At 42.1% G+C, this 19,489-nt stretch overlaps 1 protein-coding gene across 4 annotated transcripts in view; it reads left to right on the forward strand.

Moving 5' to 3' along the window:
- The window catches only part of Specc1 (sperm antigen with calponin homology and coiled-coil domains 1), a 273,961-nt gene that overhangs the window by 196,625 nt on the left and 57,847 nt on the right, over window positions 1–19,489 (forward strand). For all 4 annotated transcript variants that reach the window (XM_063269013.1, XM_006246502.5, XM_006246503.5 and 1 more), the window contains 4 exons: window positions 1,588–1,733; window positions 3,089–3,189; window positions 10,544–10,625; window positions 15,205–15,358. In XM_063269013.1, the coding sequence (XP_063125083.1) occupies window positions 1,588–1,733; window positions 3,089–3,189; window positions 10,544–10,625; window positions 15,205–15,358 (483 nt within the window). The remainder of the gene's footprint in view (window positions 1–1,587; window positions 1,734–3,088; window positions 3,190–10,543; window positions 10,626–15,204; window positions 15,359–19,489) is intronic.

The following is a 19,489-nucleotide window of genomic DNA, read 5'->3' on the forward strand; positions in this document are numbered from 1 at the left end:
ACGCACCAGATAATTTTTCTGTTTCATTTAATTCCTGTATTTATTTTCTTATTTGAGATGACATCTTTCCATTTGCCCAGCCTGGCCTTAGTCCTATGCTCAAGTACTCTCCTGTTGGCTTCCTAAGTATCTGGGACCACAGGTCACACAATCACACTGGCCCGATCATCTGATTATACATCATATAATACAAGGTGGGAGGCACTACAACCACCTCTTTGCAGCAAATCATTAGAAATTACTTTAAAAAATAAAACAAAACCAAAAAAACAGTCCCTTACCATTTCTGAAATGCTTGCAGTCTCTCCCAAAGAAATTTTCGGTTACTGATTCTTTTCCCCACTCAAAAAGAAGGGCCATACAGTCAAGAGTATAGGGCAGAGTAATTTAAGTGCTTTAATTTTGTCTCATTTAAATTTAGCCCATTTGTGTTGATTATAAAGCAATAGAAGAATTAAGGATAAGTATTTTGAACTGTAGGAGCTTATGTGTAGCTAGATTAGTTTCAAAAAAATGGGAAATATTTTAAACCTTCACTGACCTTATTAAAATATATTTCCAGAAATATTCTGTTTGAGCCTTTCTCATAAATTAGTCATCTTGCACAATAGCTGTGGCAATATGATATAATAAAAAGTACAGTGATTTAGCAACAGGGAGGTTGGGAGTTCTCATCTTGGCTCATTCACAAGAAGATTAAATGACATCCTAGATAAGGAAGCCACACATGAGAGCTGAATCATATGATCTGTCCCCTATGAGTCTGCTGGTGTTTAGAAACCACATGGCATAGAGAACATTTGTATGAGAATGGAAGCTTGTCACAGAATTTGCACTTTTACTCTCAGAGGGCAAATAGCATATGAAGAAGGGCTGGTGTATGTAAGGACTTGCACTTTAGTCGGCTTGGGCAGAAACGTGTTAAATAACTTATAAAATTGCTGAGGAAAACGGAATCAATTAGGTTGTAGACTCAGCTTCCAGGAACAGGTTTCTGGGGTTTCAACATAACCGGACTGCCTTCACCAGCATGGGAACCCTAAACCAGGAGGTTGCCTGCCCCTTTAGAAAGCTGCAACCACAATTCCTAGCTCCAGGAGCATCTTGTCTCTGTTACAGTCTATGTCAACATAGTAAATGCCTCATGTTCTGGCTCTGGCCCAAATCTCTGTTGGGGAGCTTAAGTCATATGAAACCTTGGCTAAGCAAGAGTCTTGGGATTCACCTCCAGCCTCCAAGTGTGCCACCTGAGGATTGGAGCACATGCCAAGCCAGTCCGTCGTGTACACTGCTGACAGTTACTTACGATAAATAACACTCCCTTGTTTCTTCACATGTGCAGAGATATTCATGGATTTTTTACTTAGAGATATCATTCTGTTTACAAATATATTATTTCTGACCATCTCCTAAGAAAGTATTAAAAAATGAGACCAGTATTTACTTTATTAAAATCCAGAAAATGATTAAAATCGGGGTTTCCCTTCCATCTTACTTTATCTACATTGGTTTTGCTTCCCTCTACGTCGTTTTCCCTCCTGAGGGCACCCTCCACCTTTTCAATTTGATGTGCTCTTTGCCATACAGACCTGTGAATGAAGAGGCAGAGCCCTCAGAGGTCGATGCTGCTGGCCGGTGGCGTGGAGTCTATGTCAACAGAACATCTCCAGCTCCTTCAGACTCTGCAACCACAGTAAAGTCACTGATCAAATCATTTGACTTAGGACACTCAGGTATTTTACAGAACTGTACATTCACACCCTAGCCTACACACTAACCCTATCTGCCACACTGACTCCAACAAGTTGACTGAACCACGGGTGTACTCTAGCTTATGCCTGTCTTCAGGAAGCCTCACTGAGGCTGTGAGGCCATGGGTAATCCTGAGGCGACCTCGTTCTACTTCCACTTGTTGTCCTTCATCCCTTTCCTGCCCCATAGAGCCGTCACTTTCAGGGCCTTCTTCCTGTGTTCAGAGATCCAGCTAGGATGGCAGCAACTTCATCTTCCAGGAAATGAGCGTCTCCTGTGTGTATTTGCCCCTTTTGTCTGGAGTCTCAGCATCCTCACCTGCGGTGTGCTATTAGACTCTTTCTACTCAGTCTTTCCTCTGAGCTTTCCTGACTCTTGCTTCTGAGCTTGGGCTTGGGTTTTTTTAAAACATTTTTATAAGATTTATTTATTTTATTTATGAGTAGCTGTCTTCAGAAACACCAGAAAAGGGCATCAGATCCCATTACAGATGGCTGTGAGCCACCATGTGGTTGCTGGGAACTGAACTCAGGACCTCTGGAAGAGCCGCCAGTGCTCTTAACCGCTGAGCCATCTCTCCAGCTCCTGATCTTGGGTTTGTTGCCAGCTTTTTCTGGAATGGTCTGACTGACTCATGATTTCCCTGTGGTTGCACATCTTACACACATGAGGCAATTACACATTCATCTTTTAAGCATATACACACTAGATAGTGTGTTGAAGAAGCATTGTACATCTGTTCATAATTGAGATAACTTCCTTTTTTGACTGCCACAAATGTGCATTGCATTGGAAAACTGAAGCGGTGGCTAGTTCTGAGATGAATTGATTGTCTCTGTCAAAATCGTCTCCAGATTACTCAGATTAAGACTAGAGCCGACATCTTGAGAGACAGGACAGCCCAGTGAGTCAGTCTGTAGAGCGTGATACATCGGTGATGATTTGTAGATAACATTCCTGCTGCTTTCCCCCAAGAGAAAGCTCATCACATATTCCCTTCCTCTGGCTCCAGTCTCGCATCTGAAGTCTCTGACTCAGCTGACCCCTCTCCTTTTCTTTTCCCAACCCAGCTATAGTCAGAGGAGAAAAGCATAGTGAACCTTATACCTAACGTGTGGCAGTTTTGTTTTGTTTGAAACAAGGTCTTTCTATGTAGCCCTGGTTGTCCTGGAGTTTCCTAAGTGGCTCATGCTGACCTCTGTCCCTCTCCTGAGTGCGCCACCACACCCAACTCATCGTGAGATTTTTAAGTCGCCAATAAAGGGAAACATCAAAAACCATTATATGTAGTTTTGAAATGTATTTAGGTATTTATGGTGCACTCTCTTCTTGGCAGGTGGAACTGGACAGAGTATTTCTGTCCACAAGACTCCCAGAAGCCCCCTGAGTGGAATCCCAGTGAGGACTGCTCCGGCAGCTGCTGTCTCTCCGATGCAGGTACAGAAGAACCCAGAGGCAGCTCTTGGTGTAACCTCCTGGGCGTTCTTTACTCACAAGAGTGTGTGCCTGCGGAGCAGCAGGACTTAGAAATCGGGGTATATGTCTCTCCAGTACTCATCTCACCTTAACATTGGAATTTAAGACCTGTAACAACAGAGATGTTTGGTTCTTTGCTCACTACTAGGTAAAGTGGCTAGAGCAGTGGGCGACAGTAATCACATCACAGTAGAGCTCAGTGAATTTCTATCAAGTGAAGGAATATATCAAAGGAGCTTCAAATGTTAATCTGTGGTGAAATCGTCATTCTTTTCTAAAGGCCACATCTGCATCGTATGCAGTTACTTAGTCACTCTTAATGGCTGTTTCGGGCATTGTGGACTTCACTTAGTATAAAAGAATACAGTGAAGGACCTTGTGCAAACTTCTGACCTCTTGAGGAACTATTTCTGTATGAGAGCACATCAGGATTTATTTCAAAATGTTGGAAATTGCTTTAGTTAGCAGAAAGGAATTTAGTTCAGAGGCGTTGGTACTTCAAGGGCTAGAAGAGGTGACTAAAGCCTTGGTGAGCTCATGGGAAAGGCTTCCTAATGTCCCACTTTGGCCATTAAATACACTCTGCTTTCTTGATTCAGAACATCGTCCACTAAGTGCTTGTCTAGAGCCATGGCCTCCATCAACACCTAAGATCCACTTCAGGACTGCACCATAGCATGTGCACCTACAACAGGAAAGCACAACCCTCATCCTACCCATAGAGCTGTGGGGCAGACCCCAGAGCCTCTGCAGCAGGAAAGCACGAGCCTCCACGGCTGTCAGAAACAGCAGAAGGGCAGCTGTACCTTCCTGGCACCTTCCAGAATTTTGGGAATGGGTCTGTGAGGCAGAAGCCAAGTGACATGGTGAACCAAGCTTTAAGGAAGTTAGAAGGATACCCTTTAGCTTTCTAAGTCTTTACAGTTGTGAGCAAAGGGACTTCAGTGGAGTCGAGGGAGCAAGTCCTTAGAACTCTAAAAATTGGTTCCTAGAGAAGGGAAGTGTATTAGTAAAGAAGGGGGAGGGGTGGCTCTGCCCTCACACATTGAAACACTTGATAGATGCATTACCCTTCCATGTAGTCTTTGTTCACATAGAAAGTGCTGTTTCCCAAGAGTTCTCACATTCGTCCTAGTGTCAAGGACTTTAGTAAGTGAGGCGAGACTGGGTTTCACTTTTGTGGGTTGTCCTCTTGTCCATATGTGACTCTGTGGTATTGTCCTCTTTATGTGACTCTGGTGTTGTCCACTTGTCATATGTGACTCTGGTGTTGTCCCCTTCTCCATATGTGACTCTGTGGTGTTGTCCACTTGTCATATGTGACTCTGGTGTTGCCCCCTTCTCCATATTGACTCTGTGGTGTTGTCCACTTGTCATATGTGACTCTGGTGTTGTCCCCTTCTCCATATTGACTCTGTGGTGTTGTCCACTTGTCATATGTGACTCTGGTGTTGTCCCCTTCTCCATATTGACTCTGTGGTGTTGTCCACTTGTCATATGTGACTCTGGTGTTGTCCCCTTCTCCATATTGACTCTGTGGTGTTGTCCACTTGTCATATGTGACTCTGGTGTTGTCCCCTTTTCCATATGTGACTCTGTGGTGTTGTCCACTTGTCATATGTGACTCTGGTGTTGTCCCCTTCTCCATATTGACTCTGTGGTGTTGTCCACTTGTCATATGTGACTCTGGTGTTGTCCCCTTCTCCATATTGACTCTGTGGTGTTGTCCACTTGTCATATGTGACTCTGGTGTTGTCCCCTTCTCCATATTGACTCTGTGGTGTTGTCCACTTGTCATATGTGACTCTGGTGTTGTCCCCTTCTCCATATTGACTCTGTGGTGTTGTCCACTTGTCATATGTGACTCTGGTGTTGTCCCCTTTTCCATATGTGACTCTGTGGTGTTGTCCACTTGTCATATGTGACTCTGGTGTTGTCCCCTTCTCCATATTGACTCTGTGGTGTTGTCCACTTGTCATATGTGACTCTGGTGTTGTCCCCTTCTCCATATTGACTCTGTGGTGTTGTCCACTTGTCATATGTGACTCTGGTGTTGTCCTCTTCTCCATATGTGACTCTGGTGTTGTCCTCTTGTCCATATGTGACTCTGTGGTGTTGCTTTACGTCGTCCATCTATGTCCTTACCTTTGCACTGACCGCTTTTGATGTATTCTCCTTAACCTTTGTTTTTATACAGAATGCTTCTGTTAGGGACTGGAGAGATGGCTCAGTAGTCAAGTGGACTTACTGCTCTTACAGAGGACTCAGGTTTAGTTTCCAGCACTCACATGGAGCCTCCCAACTGTCTAGAACCCCAGCTCCAGAAGTCTAATGTGCCTGGCTTCTTCAACAGGCTCCTGTACTCATGCACATACCCACACACATACATGTAACTTTAAATTTTTAAGAAAAAAATGTTTAAAAATGTAGGATATCTGTCTTTCTTTTAAAGCTATGGTTTTATCTTATAACATCATAATTACCTTTTAATGAAGAGGTAATTTTTGTTTTTCCTGAGATGTTTTCACTGAAGAGAGCATTGTTCTATGTTTTCTTTCACAACTTTAAAGAATTTTATTTGTATCTTGGTTTAAATATCTTCCTATTAGCTTATGAAAACATTCTTCCTTAGTATCATAGAAGTGTTTTACTTTGCTGAAGGGTGTTCTTTTGACAGTGTTTCACTGTGTATCCCAGGCTGATGTGGGACTTCCTGTGTAGACCACCCTATCCTTGAGTTCACAGCCATCTGCCTACTCTGCCTCCCGAGGAATGAAAGCGAAAACATCCATAACATGAAAGCATCCATACCATGTCTGGCTTCTGCGTTGAGTTTAAACCCACAGAAACGAGTTTGGATCTAAGTGTTCCTTTCCCACCTTCGCTGGCTCCTAGAAGCAGAAATAAATCTTTTGAGGAGGGTACCTCATAGGGGAGCCTTACCTTACAGCTGCCTGCCTCGCCTGCCTGCCTTCTTTTCTATCTTCAAGACAGGGTTTCTCTGTGTAGCCCTGGCTGTCCTAGAACTTGATTTGTAGACCAGCCTGGCCTTGAACTCAGAAATGTGCCTGCCTCAACCTCCTTAGTTCTGTGCCACAACCTCCTGGCATAACTAATTGTTTTCAAATACAGAGTTCTTTATTCAGTTCATAGAATTCTAGGCACATAGGGTAGATGACACTGAAAGACTAAAACTCACCACAATTAAAAACCAGAAACAGGCATAGCAGATCTATATATTGATTCTATTGGATGCGGATTCTAAAAGAACAGTGATAAATGCAGTCAAGAAAATGAGTATCAGCACAAACAACAACTATAAAAAAGAACCCATTAAATATTACATGACTGAGGCTGGACCTGGTTGTTCACACCTTTAATCCCAGCACTTGGAAGACAGAGGGAGGTAGATCTCTAAATTCAAGGCCAAGCTGGTTTGCAGAGCAAGTTCCAGGACAGCCACGGCTATACAGAGAAACTCTGTCTCAAAAACAAACAAACACTAAAAAACAAAAACTAAAACAACCAAAATCACATGACTTAAAGACTCAAATGTATAAATTAAGCTATAAATTAAACATTTACTAGGGACATTTGAGAGATTGACTACAAGGAGTAGAAATATTTAAGCTGAAGTACAGATAATAAGAAGGGACGGCGGGGTTGGGGATTTAGCTCAGTGGTAGAGCGCTTGCCTAGGAAGCGCTGGGTTCGGTCCCCAGCCTGGGGGGGGGGGGGGGGGAGGGACGGGAAGAATAGAAGGATCTGCTGTGGAGTTCCTAAAAGGGATGGAGTTAGATCTCGAAGGGGAGAGATAGTGAAGAGATAATAGCCAGAGGTTTCCAGAGCTTATAAAAGATGCCCAGCCACAGGCAAGAATGGTAATGAACCCAAGCCAGCCATGTACAAAGAAAGCTACACCTGGGTATATCAGGTAAAACCACTAGAGACAAAAGAAGCCCTGTGGGACACTCAGGGCAGGACCTCTGGTGTCTAAGGAGCCAGGACAAAACCACAGCTTCCCCATAAGTGATGGAAGACAGAGAAATTAAAGGAGAAAAATTGCTTTCAGGGATTCCTTTGACCTCACAAGTCAATCTTTTTTAATCTCAAATAATAATAATAATAATAATAATAATATAATTATTATAAATTATTACTGTGGTGATGATAGCTTTAAAAATTCTTAGAAAATCATAAAAGTTTGTTTATTTTAATAGTTTAGAGTTTGACTTATTGCTACAAAGAAAACACTAGACCCAGAATGTTTAATAATAAAATCTGAAACACTTAAAGAAGGAAATAATATCAACATTCATCATGAATTCAAGCAAAGGCTGGAAAATAGGAATAAACTTTTCAACTCATGAGCCAGAGTAGTTTTATTATTTCAGTTAAGAACAGTAAAAGACAGGGCAATTAAAATGTCAGTCTCTCACGAACCTCCATGTAAAATTCTTGAACAAAATTTTTTCAAACCTAATTGAGCAGTATATGAAAAATGCAAGGTTTTAATTGTTGAGAAGAGTGAGGAACTCACCATAGTAGCAAAGGAAGAAAAATATATTCTAGTCTCAGAGGTAACAGCCAAATGTATTTGAGAAATACCTTTGTGACACTGGCAATTGAACAAATGTGCTAGGCAAACTATCTACCACTGAGCTACATCTGAAGCTCTTGTCCTGACCATTGAGCTATGTCTGAAGCTTGTCCTGATTTTTAAGATAGAGTCTTGCTAAGTTTCCCTGGCCCCAGGTAAGACTTGAATTTTTAATCCTTCTGCCTCAGCCTTCTAAGTATCTGGGGTTACATAAGTCCTGGTTACTCTTCTTTTAAACCAAGAGAAAAACTTCAGGAGCTATGAGTATAGTTCTTTAGTAGAGTGCTTGCCTGTTGTAGACAAGGCCATGGGTTCAAGTCTTCAGCATAAATAAAAAAGAGAACCCCAGTAAGATTGCTTAGGAGGTAAAGACACTAGCTGTGCAAGCCTGACAAAGCTTGATTGCTAGAACCCATGGTGGAAGGAGAGCACCAGCTCTGTGGTTCTCCACATGCTATATTGTCTTGTGATCACCATGCTTTTTCTTTATGTCAGTGTCTTAATTAGGGTTTCTATTGCTGTAATATTGACTAAAGTAACTTGGGAAGGAAAAGGTTTATTTTATTTTGTCTTACAGGTTGTAGTCATAACTGAGGAAACTCAGGACAAGGCAGGAAACTTACAGACACCATGGGGAAATGCAGCTTACTGGCTTGCTCCCCATGGTTTGCTCAGCTTGCTTTCTTATACCATCCAGGACCACCAACCCAGGAGTGGCATCCCTCCATGGGTGGACCCTCCCACAGCAATCATTAATCAAGAAACTGCTCTACAGGCTTGCCCACAGGCTGACCTGGTGGTGGCATTATCTCAGCTGAGGTACCCTCTTCCTAAATGACTCTAGCTCATGTCAAGTTGACATAAAACTAGCCAGCACAGTCAATTATGTAAGCTATGTTTTTCTAATTATGACATATGGATACCAATATTCATGTGTATTTATATTCTCTCTCTCTCTCTCTCTCTCTCTCTCTCTCTCTCTCTCTCTCTCTCATATTTTTTAAAAAAAACTTATGTGAATGGATGTTATGCCTGCATGTATATATTTGTGCTGTGGGCATGCCTACTGCCTTTGGAGGCCAGAAAAGGTTATCAGATCCTCTGGAACTAGAGTTCCGGGTAGTGGCAAGCTGCCACGTGGGTGCTAGGAAGTGGATCTGGTTCCTTTAGAAGAGTAGCCAGTGCTCTTAACCATTGGACCGTATCTCATTCCCTCTCTGGGAAGGTCTTTAATCTGATTTATTGCCAGTAATCATACTTAGTGGTGAAATTTTAGATGTTTTCTCATAAGACTAAATTGTTAGGAATTCTTTACATACTGACTTCAAAAACAACATTTTGAAACATTTTTTGAAAATTATATTCATCAACAGTTTTACTTATGAGGATCACTGGGAACCATACATCTCATGTTTAATGTCAATGTAGAAAGGGACCCCTAAAATAAAGAATTCTCTTACACCTTGTGTATAAACAGTTCATAACACCAGTATAAGTTCAGTACTGCTGTTCATAGAGGGTGGATCTGATGAACTGTGGAAACAATAGTAGCTAAGCCACGGGATGCTCTCCATGGGCTGTGATCTGCATGGATTATTCTGAAAATCAAAACCCTCCAAGAAATCTCCATAGCACCATCAGCATCACATCATTTTCCAGCTAAAGCAGCTAAAGTGCAGAGAACCGCGTGGCCCAGAGGCACATGGCAGTTGATAACAGGCAGGCGACAGAAGACCCTCTGGGTCATATGGCCACTCATGCTGCAGCTCTCATGTGACCCTGTCAGGGTGGCGGATATAGCCGGGCAGAATCTAGTGCAGCTCCAGGCCACCAACATAGAATTAACTCCAAGATGTGTCCAACAAACAAAGCCAAATGGCACCAAATAAGTATAATAGTGTGTTAACATTTGTGTTTATATAGACAAGGTGGGTAGTTTATGTGATGTATATCATGAAATTTGCACCTTTGCATGTATCCATTAATCATTACAAACCAAAAGGTGGTTTTGTGTGTGCGTGTGTGTGTGTGTGCGTGTGTGTGTGTGTGTGTGTGTGTATGTATGTGTATGTGTGTGTGAGAGAGAGAGAGAGAGAGAGAGAGAGAGAGAGAGAGAGAGAGAGAGAGATGTACATGTGTGGTGTATACATGTTTGTCTAGATGTACATATTTGTTCATATATATGTGGAGCCAGAGGTCAACGCCAAGTGTCTTCCTCATAGCTTTCCTTCTTATTTTTCGAGACAGGGTCTTCCAATCATCCTGGAACTGACCAACTGGCTAGATGGCTGGCCAGCAAATCCCCCCCTTTCTGCACCCCTCCCCACCACCCCATTATTCTCCTGCTCCAGAGATCCAGGGCATCCAGCATTCCCAGTGCTGAGATCAGGCATGCTGTTCCACTTTACTTAAAAATCAGTTTTACATATATCTCTGAGGATATATGGAATATTCCAGAAAGGATATAGTCATAAACCAGATTAATAGCAATTGCCTGTGGGAGAATGAAATATGTGGTAGAAGTGAACTGGGATTATCTCTCATTGTTTGTTCCATTTAAACCAGTTGGGATTACTACTGTTTAAACTACTCAGTTATTTTAAAAGCTCCCTAGGGTGCTCTGCTGTGCTTAAGAATTGTGTGCAGGCACAGAAGTGTGTGCTTGTGCTCTGCTGTTCTTATGTCAAAAGCTGATGTGCCCTTTGGTTTTGACAGAGACATTCAACTTACAGCAGCATGAGGCCAGCCAGCAAAGGGATGTCTCAGCGCTTGGATCTGCCGGACCTTCCCCTCTCTGGTAAATGGCGGAAAACACACCTACTTTTGGCCTGTTTTAGTGGTGTTCACTTTTTGTTGCATGAACTTGGAAAACTAATTGGTGGTATTTATTCTGCTGATTTCATAGCCTCGGGGTACACATTGTGCCCTTTAGAGTCAAATGTGCAGCTCCTGCTCGAAGGAGTAGCTCCTGCTTGCTGCCCGTCTCAGTGTGTGTGGATGCAAAAGAGACGCCAACTTGACTGGATTTGTATTGTCTTTAATAAACTGAATCTCAAGACATATCTTTTCAAAAAAAAAAAGTAACTGTGTTATGCAAAAGCCCTTGTCTGGTTTTGTGTTAGTCCACTAACTCCACAGGTTTAAGTGCACCATTTCTAGGTCTTGCTGCCTCTGAGTACCACCCTTTCCTTTTGTTGCACGGTATTCTTTTCAAATTCAAATCCTGACAGTGAGGTGGAAGTTGTAATTAGGGGGGGTCTCACCAGTCACATCCTCATTCCTGCTGGGCCTCTGGTGCTGACGGTGCTGACGGTGCTGACTGCTGACGGTGCTGACGGTACAGAGGTATAGCCAATAAAAAGAGAGGAAGCAAAGCCCTGCTGGGCCTTGAGTCTCCTGGCAGCGCCTCTCCCCCCAGCTTTGGCTTCCTTGTGCTGTGCTTTCTCTTTAGATGGAAACGTTTCTGGTACTGAAAGGCAGCAAGCACAGTGGTTAAGAGCACTTACCTTTCGTTCTTGCAGAGGACCTGACTTTGCTTTCCAGCACCCACATTCGGTGACTCACCTGTAACTCCAGGGGATCTAACAGCCTCTTTTGGCCTCTAGGGGCGCCTGCATTCATGTGCATAAACTCACAGTCACACATATACCCTTAACTTAAAATTCATCTTAAGAAAAAAAGAAGCTACTTCAAAGGATCACTTGAAAGATTGAATTAATTCATTTAAAACACAGAGGATGCTGCCTGGTATGTCAGGGGCATTATAGAAATACTTCCTGTTAGTCACTTTCCTTCCTGTTAACATGCTCAGAAAGAACACCAGCACCTTTGGTCTAGTAGATGTTAGTTTTCTGCAGGGGACTGGAACCAAATACCACAAAGAGGTAAGACACAAAAAGCTATGCTTGCTCTGTGTTGTAATTTAAGTATACGATAGCATTACATCTAAAAATACACGTAACTTGCTTAATGATGATGTATTATCACCGATAATCATCTCAGTCTTCAGCAACTTAGCGTCTTTTTTCAGACAGGGTCTTGCCTTGATGTTGATAGCTACTGAATTAGGTCAGGTAGTGCTTGCTGAAGCTGGGACAATGGTGGCAATTCTTAAAATAAGACACCAGTGGCATTTACTATGTCACCTCACCTTGACTTTCCCAAGCACTTTGTCCCACATAGCATTCCTTTCAAAATTAGAGTCACTTCTCTTGCATGGCTTCTCCATGTTTATGTCATACTCTGAATCCTTTGTTATCACTCCCAGTGTTCACAGCACCTTCCCCAGGCAGAGACTCTTCCTCAAGAAATGACTTTCTTTGTTCCTCCGTAAGAAACAACTTACTACCCACTAATGTTTTCTCCTGAGATGGCAGCAGTTCAGTCTTCCTCTGGGGCTCCTTTGCCTGTCTAGTGCCTTTGCCATCTCTGCGCCTACAGTGATCCCCACCACTGATGTCTGGGACCCCTCAAAGTCACCACTGAGGGCTGGCATCAACTGCTTCCAAACTCCCATTGATATTGACGTTTTTGCCCCCTCCCATGGATCACTGTGTTCCTAGTGTCAGCTCAAGTCCTGCTTCTTTACAGAAAGCAGTCCGTTTATGTTGCTCAGATTCATGGGAACAATCATTATTTGTGGCAGCTATAGCTTTTGAAATGTTTGTATAATAAACATTGAAAGTCAGAATCACTCCTTGATTCACAGGTTGTAGAATGGCCTCTGTATCAGGAGGTACAAAAGGAATGTTAATAATACTATTTTTATATCTCCATCAGTAATTTTGGATGACCAACCAGGTACACCATGAAGGACAACAAGGGTGGGGTTGTTGACTTTGTTTATTATCATTGTACATGTGTGTAATGTATGTATAAATACGCATGCACTACCGTATGTACGTAGAGGTCAGAAGTCAACACTGTAGAGTTGGTTCTCTCTTGCTACTGTCACATGGTTTCTAGTATGCAGCAGGCACCTTCACCCACTGATAAGTTGTATCCCCTGAGCTTAATGTTGTTATTGTTGTTATTATTATCGTTACTAATCATGTGTGTGTGTGCCTTAGTATCTATGTGGGCACCACATGTATGCAGTGCTCAGGGAGGCCAAAAGAGGGTGTCAGACCCCAGAGAACTGGTATAAACAGCTGTAAGCCACTATGTAAGTGCTGATAACTAAACTCAGCCAGTGCTGTTAACCTAAGGTATCTCTCTAGTCCCACAGAGAGGTTTTGAAAGGCTTTTGTGTGTGAGAGCAGTAGGCCTTTTCAACCATCTTTAAAGATTCCATACATGGTGATGTAAGGAGATGCATTGCCATCCAGCCTTTGCTGTTCCATTTACAGAGTATAGGCGGAGTTGGTTTAATACATCCTTAGGTACCCAGGGCTTGGCAAATGAGTATGGCTACAACCTAAAAGCATTCAAGTCTGAGCACCTCTTTCCCAGAAATGGAGGGTGGAGGCCAAAACAGAAGACTGGAAACCTGTCTGGCTTAAGTCTATGCATCATTGTGTAATATAGCACACACCCATTGTGCAGTGTGAAATAGGGAGTAACTTATTTGCTCGTACACTGCTAGGTGAATTATTTAATTTTGTGGCAAAAGCTATACAACATAAAATTTACTATTTTACTGTACTCTGTAGGTGATCATATTTTTATGTCTTTCTCAGGGTGTTCTACCAACTTCCAAATTTTCTAATTATCTAAAGAACCATTCTTTTGATTGACAAGATAAATAATAAAGTTGAGACTACAATTATCGCTGTGGAGCTCATTTGACTGCTCCCCCTTTCTTCCCTCCTAGGCACCTGTCTCCGGGAGATGGTTCTGTTTACTATAATAAAGGACTGCATAGTGAAAACTGTTTGCTTTCAGCCATTTCCAGCAACTGCTTGTCAACACTGAGGTCATCCCAATTGCAGATTAATGTCCTGTTTTTGTTGTTCTCTTCAGTGATGTAGAACTGTTTTTCTCAGCTATTTAGACCTAATTGGCCTCACCCCCAACATCATGCCCATAATTGATGGCTATTAGCTGAAGAGGTACTGTTTTCTTCTGCCACTGTGGGTGACAGAAGGTGGCCCCAGCTGTCCTGTGATGTTCAACTAATCACCTGAGCCTCACAGCTCCAGCTTCCACTCTATATAAGCCAATCTTAAATACTTTTTGCCTGTTTTTGCTTTTATGATCCTTTGAGAAATCTGGAGAGTTCAACTCATTCTAGTACCTGTTTTCACTAATGCTAAAATGAAAGGAGCAGAAAGGAGGCTTTTAAAAGGTTTTTGCTAAGTTTTTAGTGAATTACAAGTCTGTGATTGAAACTCCTTTTTTCTTATGTGCGCTATTGTTCTTGCATTCCAGCTTTTTGTCAGATGCTACCTGACAGTCACATGAAACATTTTCCTACCAGCTTTTTCTCTGTGATACTTACAGCATAAAGCAAACACACTGGGTAGAGACTGGGCTAGAGGAGCAGATGTCCTAACGGGGTAATTGCACAAGGTTCTTAGAAGGCCCATACTTTACTTAATACTTTGATAACTGTCTGAAAATTAATAATCATTTTTGAACAAAAGGCTGCTTTGGCACTAGGCTTTTTCTTTCTTTTTCTTTTTCTCTTACATATCTGGGTGTTTTGCCTGCATGTTGTTTGTGAGCCACTGATGTGCCTGGTGCCTGTGGAGACCAAAAGAGTATGTTGGAACCCCTAGGACTGGAGTTCCAGATGGTTGTGAGCCATCAGCTGGTTGCAAGGAATTGAACCCAGCCAGTGCTTATAACACTGGGCCATTTCTGCAGCTCAAATAAATCCTTTTTTAAAGATATACTCATGTATGTATGTATGTATGTATGTATGTATGTATGTATGTATGTGAATGTGAGTTTGGATGTGTACATCTGTGAACATAAGAGGAGGTCAAAAAAGAGTGTTCCTCTCATTTCCTACCCAATCCTTTTTGAAGAAACATCTCCCCCTCATTCTGAGGTTCTCATTTTCTTGGCTAAGCTGTGTGCTAGCAAGGACCAGAAGTTCTCTGTTTTCATTCCTGTTGGAATTGGGGTGTCAGATATGCACAGCTTGCTGAGATCTGAACTCAGGTCCTCACGATTGATCAGTAAGCACTCTGAACAACTGAGCTATCCACACTGACCCAAGATTTTGCAGAGAATGTAGGTAGTCCTGCCGGGTGATAGAAGATACCATGTCCCTATTTCGTTTTTATTATTCCAGAAAGAAAAAAATGTACATGTGTATATGTATGAGTATTTGCACATACTTATGTTGATATGTCTTTGTACTTGAGAATAAAGTCGAGAACCAGATTTATCTGCTTTAGTAGTAGGTGACAATGTTATTATTCACACAGATCTTCTGAAGGGAAGGACCGAGGACCGGAAGTCAGACCCTTACCTCCGAAAGAGTCCCTCACTGGAGTCCCTGAGCAGACCCCCATCCCTGGGCTTTGGGAACACCAGACTGCTGAGTGCATCCACTGGGGGTCTGAAGCCAAGCAAGCTCAGGTACTGAATGTATGAGAAAAGAGATGAACACTGATCTCCTCCTCCTGTCTCATCCACAGTCAGCTTACTTCTGAATGACAGCAATTAAGATGTAGAACATACCTTCACAAGTCTAATAAGAAGACACTACATGGTGGTTTGGGGCAAAATCAAATGAAAGACTGCCTTTCTGAGGCAGGAGCCCTGAGATGTATCAGTGAATAAAGGTTCTTGTCATACAAGCCTGATGACCTAAATTCAGTCACCAGAACCCACATACAAGAGAGAACCAACTCCACAAGGTTGTCCTCTGACCTCCACACACTTGTATTGGCACACGTATGCTACACACACACACACACACACACACACACACACACACACACACACACACCCCAATAAAGATAAAGTTGTTTTTTTTTTAAAGATTTATTTATGGGGTTGGGGATTTGGCTCAGTGGTAGAGCGCTTGCCTAGCAAGCACAAGGCCCTGGGTTCAGTCCCCAGCTCCTAAAAAAAAAAAAACAAAAGAAAAAAAAAACAAAAAACAAAAAAAAACAAAAGAAGATTTATTTATTATATACAATGTAGCTGTTTTCAGATACACCAAAGAAAGCAACAGATCTCATTACGGTTGGTTGTGAGCCACCATGTGGTTGCTGGGATTTGAACTCAGGACCTCTGGAAGAGCAGTCAGTGCTCTTAACCACTGAGCCATCTCTCCATCTCGATAAAGTTTTTAAAAGTTAAAGTTTAAGCAAAGTGGTTTGGAGAGTTGGCTTCTGGTTAAAAGCACTTGTTGCTGGACCCAGGTTCAGTTCCTAGCACTCCTATCGGATGGCTCTCAAGTGCCTGAAACTTTATTTCCAGGGGATTCACCACCCTCTTCTGACCTCCAGGAGCACATGCACTTCTTTGGTACACATACATGCATACATTCAGGCACACACATATACCCATAAAATCAATCAACCAATCTTTTGTTTAAACAAAAGTACTTGAGAGGTTGTTGGTTGGGTCAGGGAGTCTAAAGAAGAATGGGATCTCTGCCAGCAGCTGTGAATGGTGGGTGGAACTCAGCTCGCAGCCTCTACAAGGCCCTGTCAAACATACAGCAGCTCCCAGCCAATCCAGGTAGACAGCTGGGTACTTACAGCTGGAAAGGCAGGATGGACTCTGTTGCAAACAGTCTGCATTACCAAAAAAGAGCTTCATACTTATTTTGGTAAAGCAGTGGGGAACCACTAAGACTGTGGGATTGTGTTTTTGTTTTTGAGTAGTGATTAAGAGCAGACCTACTATTTAAGCAAGATTATTGAGAACACAGTGGCATAGAAAGAGGATTAGAGAGACATTTTAAGATCAGTGTTTAAAGGGGTTTTAGGAGTATGCAGCAGAGGAGGGAATGAACAGTGAGGCTGGCAAGGCGGTTGCCAAAAACCCATCTTTATACCCAAGTTTCTGCTACCTCCTCCCTGCCGATGCCCCTGGTCAACATCCAGCAACCTTATTTCATCTGTTTCCCTTCTCCCCGGAGCCTTCCCTTCTTTTCCATGTTGTTAGTCTTCTGAATGAAGCCCCTGGTGTTCTACTGCAGCCCTCTCAGGAGCCCCTGGAGCACTTATCTCTCTGCATCCTGCTTTTCTGGGTCTGAAGTTAGCTCCATCCGCCCTTGACTCGAGGATAATAAATGGAAGACTAATGAATCTACCATCAAAAATAGTAAATATGAGATGGTTCAGTAGGTAAGACCACCTCCCATGAAAGAAGATCTAAGTTCAAATCCCACTTAGTGTCTTCCACTCATTTGGATGTGTAATTTCATTCTATATATGAGTATCTTTCCCAGTGCCTTGCCTAATGTTCCATGTAACAATTCACTCAGATGAGTCTACAAAACTGTCTACTTCAGGGATAAGAGCTTTATAAGGGATCACACTGTGATCATCCCTGTGTGTCTTATGGGAAGGTTTATGAGTCTGAATACATTCAGATCCTGTATCTTTGGAATAATATAACTGATATTTGATTCCAAATAGGTAAAGTCAGATGTTTCAGTAGGTTTATAAAATCCTAAATATATATCATCCTGCTATCTGTGGATTAACTAATAGAAACAGATTAGAAGGACCAGAATTAGTGCTACTCTCAAATCAATGCCATAAACTCAAACTAGTATGCATTTCTTCATAAAAGGTCAGCAATTTTAAATTCTTTTTTACATTCCTGTTATTAAGAGTAGATTTTTTAAAATTACATTTATCTTTGTGGGAGCATGTGCCACAATGTGCATATGAAAGTCAGAGGACAGCTTCCACCACATAAGTATCAACAATATTTAAATTCAGCTCACTGGACTTGGCAGCCAGCGATGGACCACCTTGCCAACCCTGGAACTTTTGTATTAGGAATTGACCTGTAGCTACGCATAGTCAATTACACCTACAATTCTGACACTTAAGAAGCTGAGGTAGGAAGATAAGGAGTTCAAGGCCAGTCTTGGGTACACATAATGAGTCCCTGTCTCAAAATAGAGTAAAATTTCAACCTCTATTATTAAATATCTTGTTATTTTTTATTATTAATTATTATTATTTGTGTGACATAGGATGTTCTTCTCTTGCTCTCCACCTTATTTTTTGAGACAGAATTTCTTATTGAACTTGCAGCTTGCTGCTTTGGCTAGTCTGGCTGAGTGGCTAGTAAGCCCTAGAAGCCATCTGTCTCCATTCCCTACACTGGCATCACAGGCAGCATCAACCATATCTGCCTTTCGTGGTGGTGTGGGGGTTTTGAACTCAAGTCCTCTGCGTTCACAGCGGGTGCTCTGACTCACTGAGCCATCTCCCAGCCACTTACTGAACTATTTTTAATGGTAAATTTGTTAGCCTCCCAGTTATCCAGAAACCATTTCCTTTAATTGTTTAATAATAAAGAATGACATAATTCCAGGTGTTGCCATAGGGCTTAATTTTATAAATTGTCCATATACACAGAAAGGCAGCCATCAAATTGTACAAGAAAGTTTATAGTGCATATTTCAAGTATTTTCCTTAAAACCTCTACATTAGTTTACATTCCTTGGTTAAAATTATTGAAAAACATATTTTATTAAGGGTCCAGAGAGTTGGCTTTGCTGGTAAAGTATCTTCTGTGTGAGCATGAGGACCTGAGTTTGGATCTCCACCCCTTGTCTTGTCTATAACCCTAGTGTGGAGAGCAGGCGGGTGTGGCACAACAGAGCTCACCGAGTTCAGTAAAGGACCCTGTCTCAAAGGATAAGATGGAGAACAGTTGACACCAACCTCTACTCTTCATATACGTGCTATGTATACATGTGTCTTCATGCAAACATTTTCTCTCTATGCACACATATAAAACTTTTTTGTTGTTTTCCTCTAAAGGCTTTATAATTTTAGCTTGTAAAGTAAGCTGGGAGTAGATTAACAAGAAAAATATACAAAATGTTGTTAATGTGCAGAAACATGGGAACCATGTACAAAGTGTGAGATTGAAAGAAAAGGTCGACTAGTTAAAACTTAAACAGACTCTTTCTGGCGGGGTCAGGGAGTTGGGTGAGCTTTGGGAGGGTGGTAAAATACCCTTTGAGCACTTGCTCTGGTTGGAGTGTCTGACCCAGGGTTTCTTCCTCTGTTGATCTGGCTGGTAAATGAAGGCTGAAGATAGCTGTGTTCATCTTTTCCTGGGCCTAGTCAGATACAGGGGAGAACAAAGTCTGTCTCCATGCCAGGAAGGGGAAGAAAGGACGGGCAGGGGGAGTCTTTTATTAGTCAGCTTCCCATCATTTAACTAAGATGACTAACCTATTCAAAGAGAAGGTTTGCTTTGCCTCATGGTTGGAAGGTTGCAGCCTATGATCTCTGGGCCCTGTTGCTTTGGACCTGTGGTAAGCTGGGAGTTTGTAACACTACATAATTGCTGTAAGTTTTCTTACTATGGGATAATCCATGAGTGTGACTAGACCTCAACTTACTTATGTGCTTGTTGGCATGTAGTTGGTTTTCTATTTATTATTATAAGAATGCCACCTTGCTACCTTGAGCATTCTTGGGTCAGTGTCTCAATTATATCTATGTACCTTAGCATTGGATTGGTGATGCCTATCCCATTGTAGTTTTTTGCCCTTCAATG

The sequence above is a fragment of the Rattus norvegicus genome, chromosome 10, assembly GCF_036323735.1.
Source record: "Rattus norvegicus strain BN/NHsdMcwi chromosome 10, GRCr8, whole genome shotgun sequence".
NCBI lineage: Eukaryota > Metazoa > Chordata > Mammalia > Rodentia > Muridae > Rattus > Rattus norvegicus.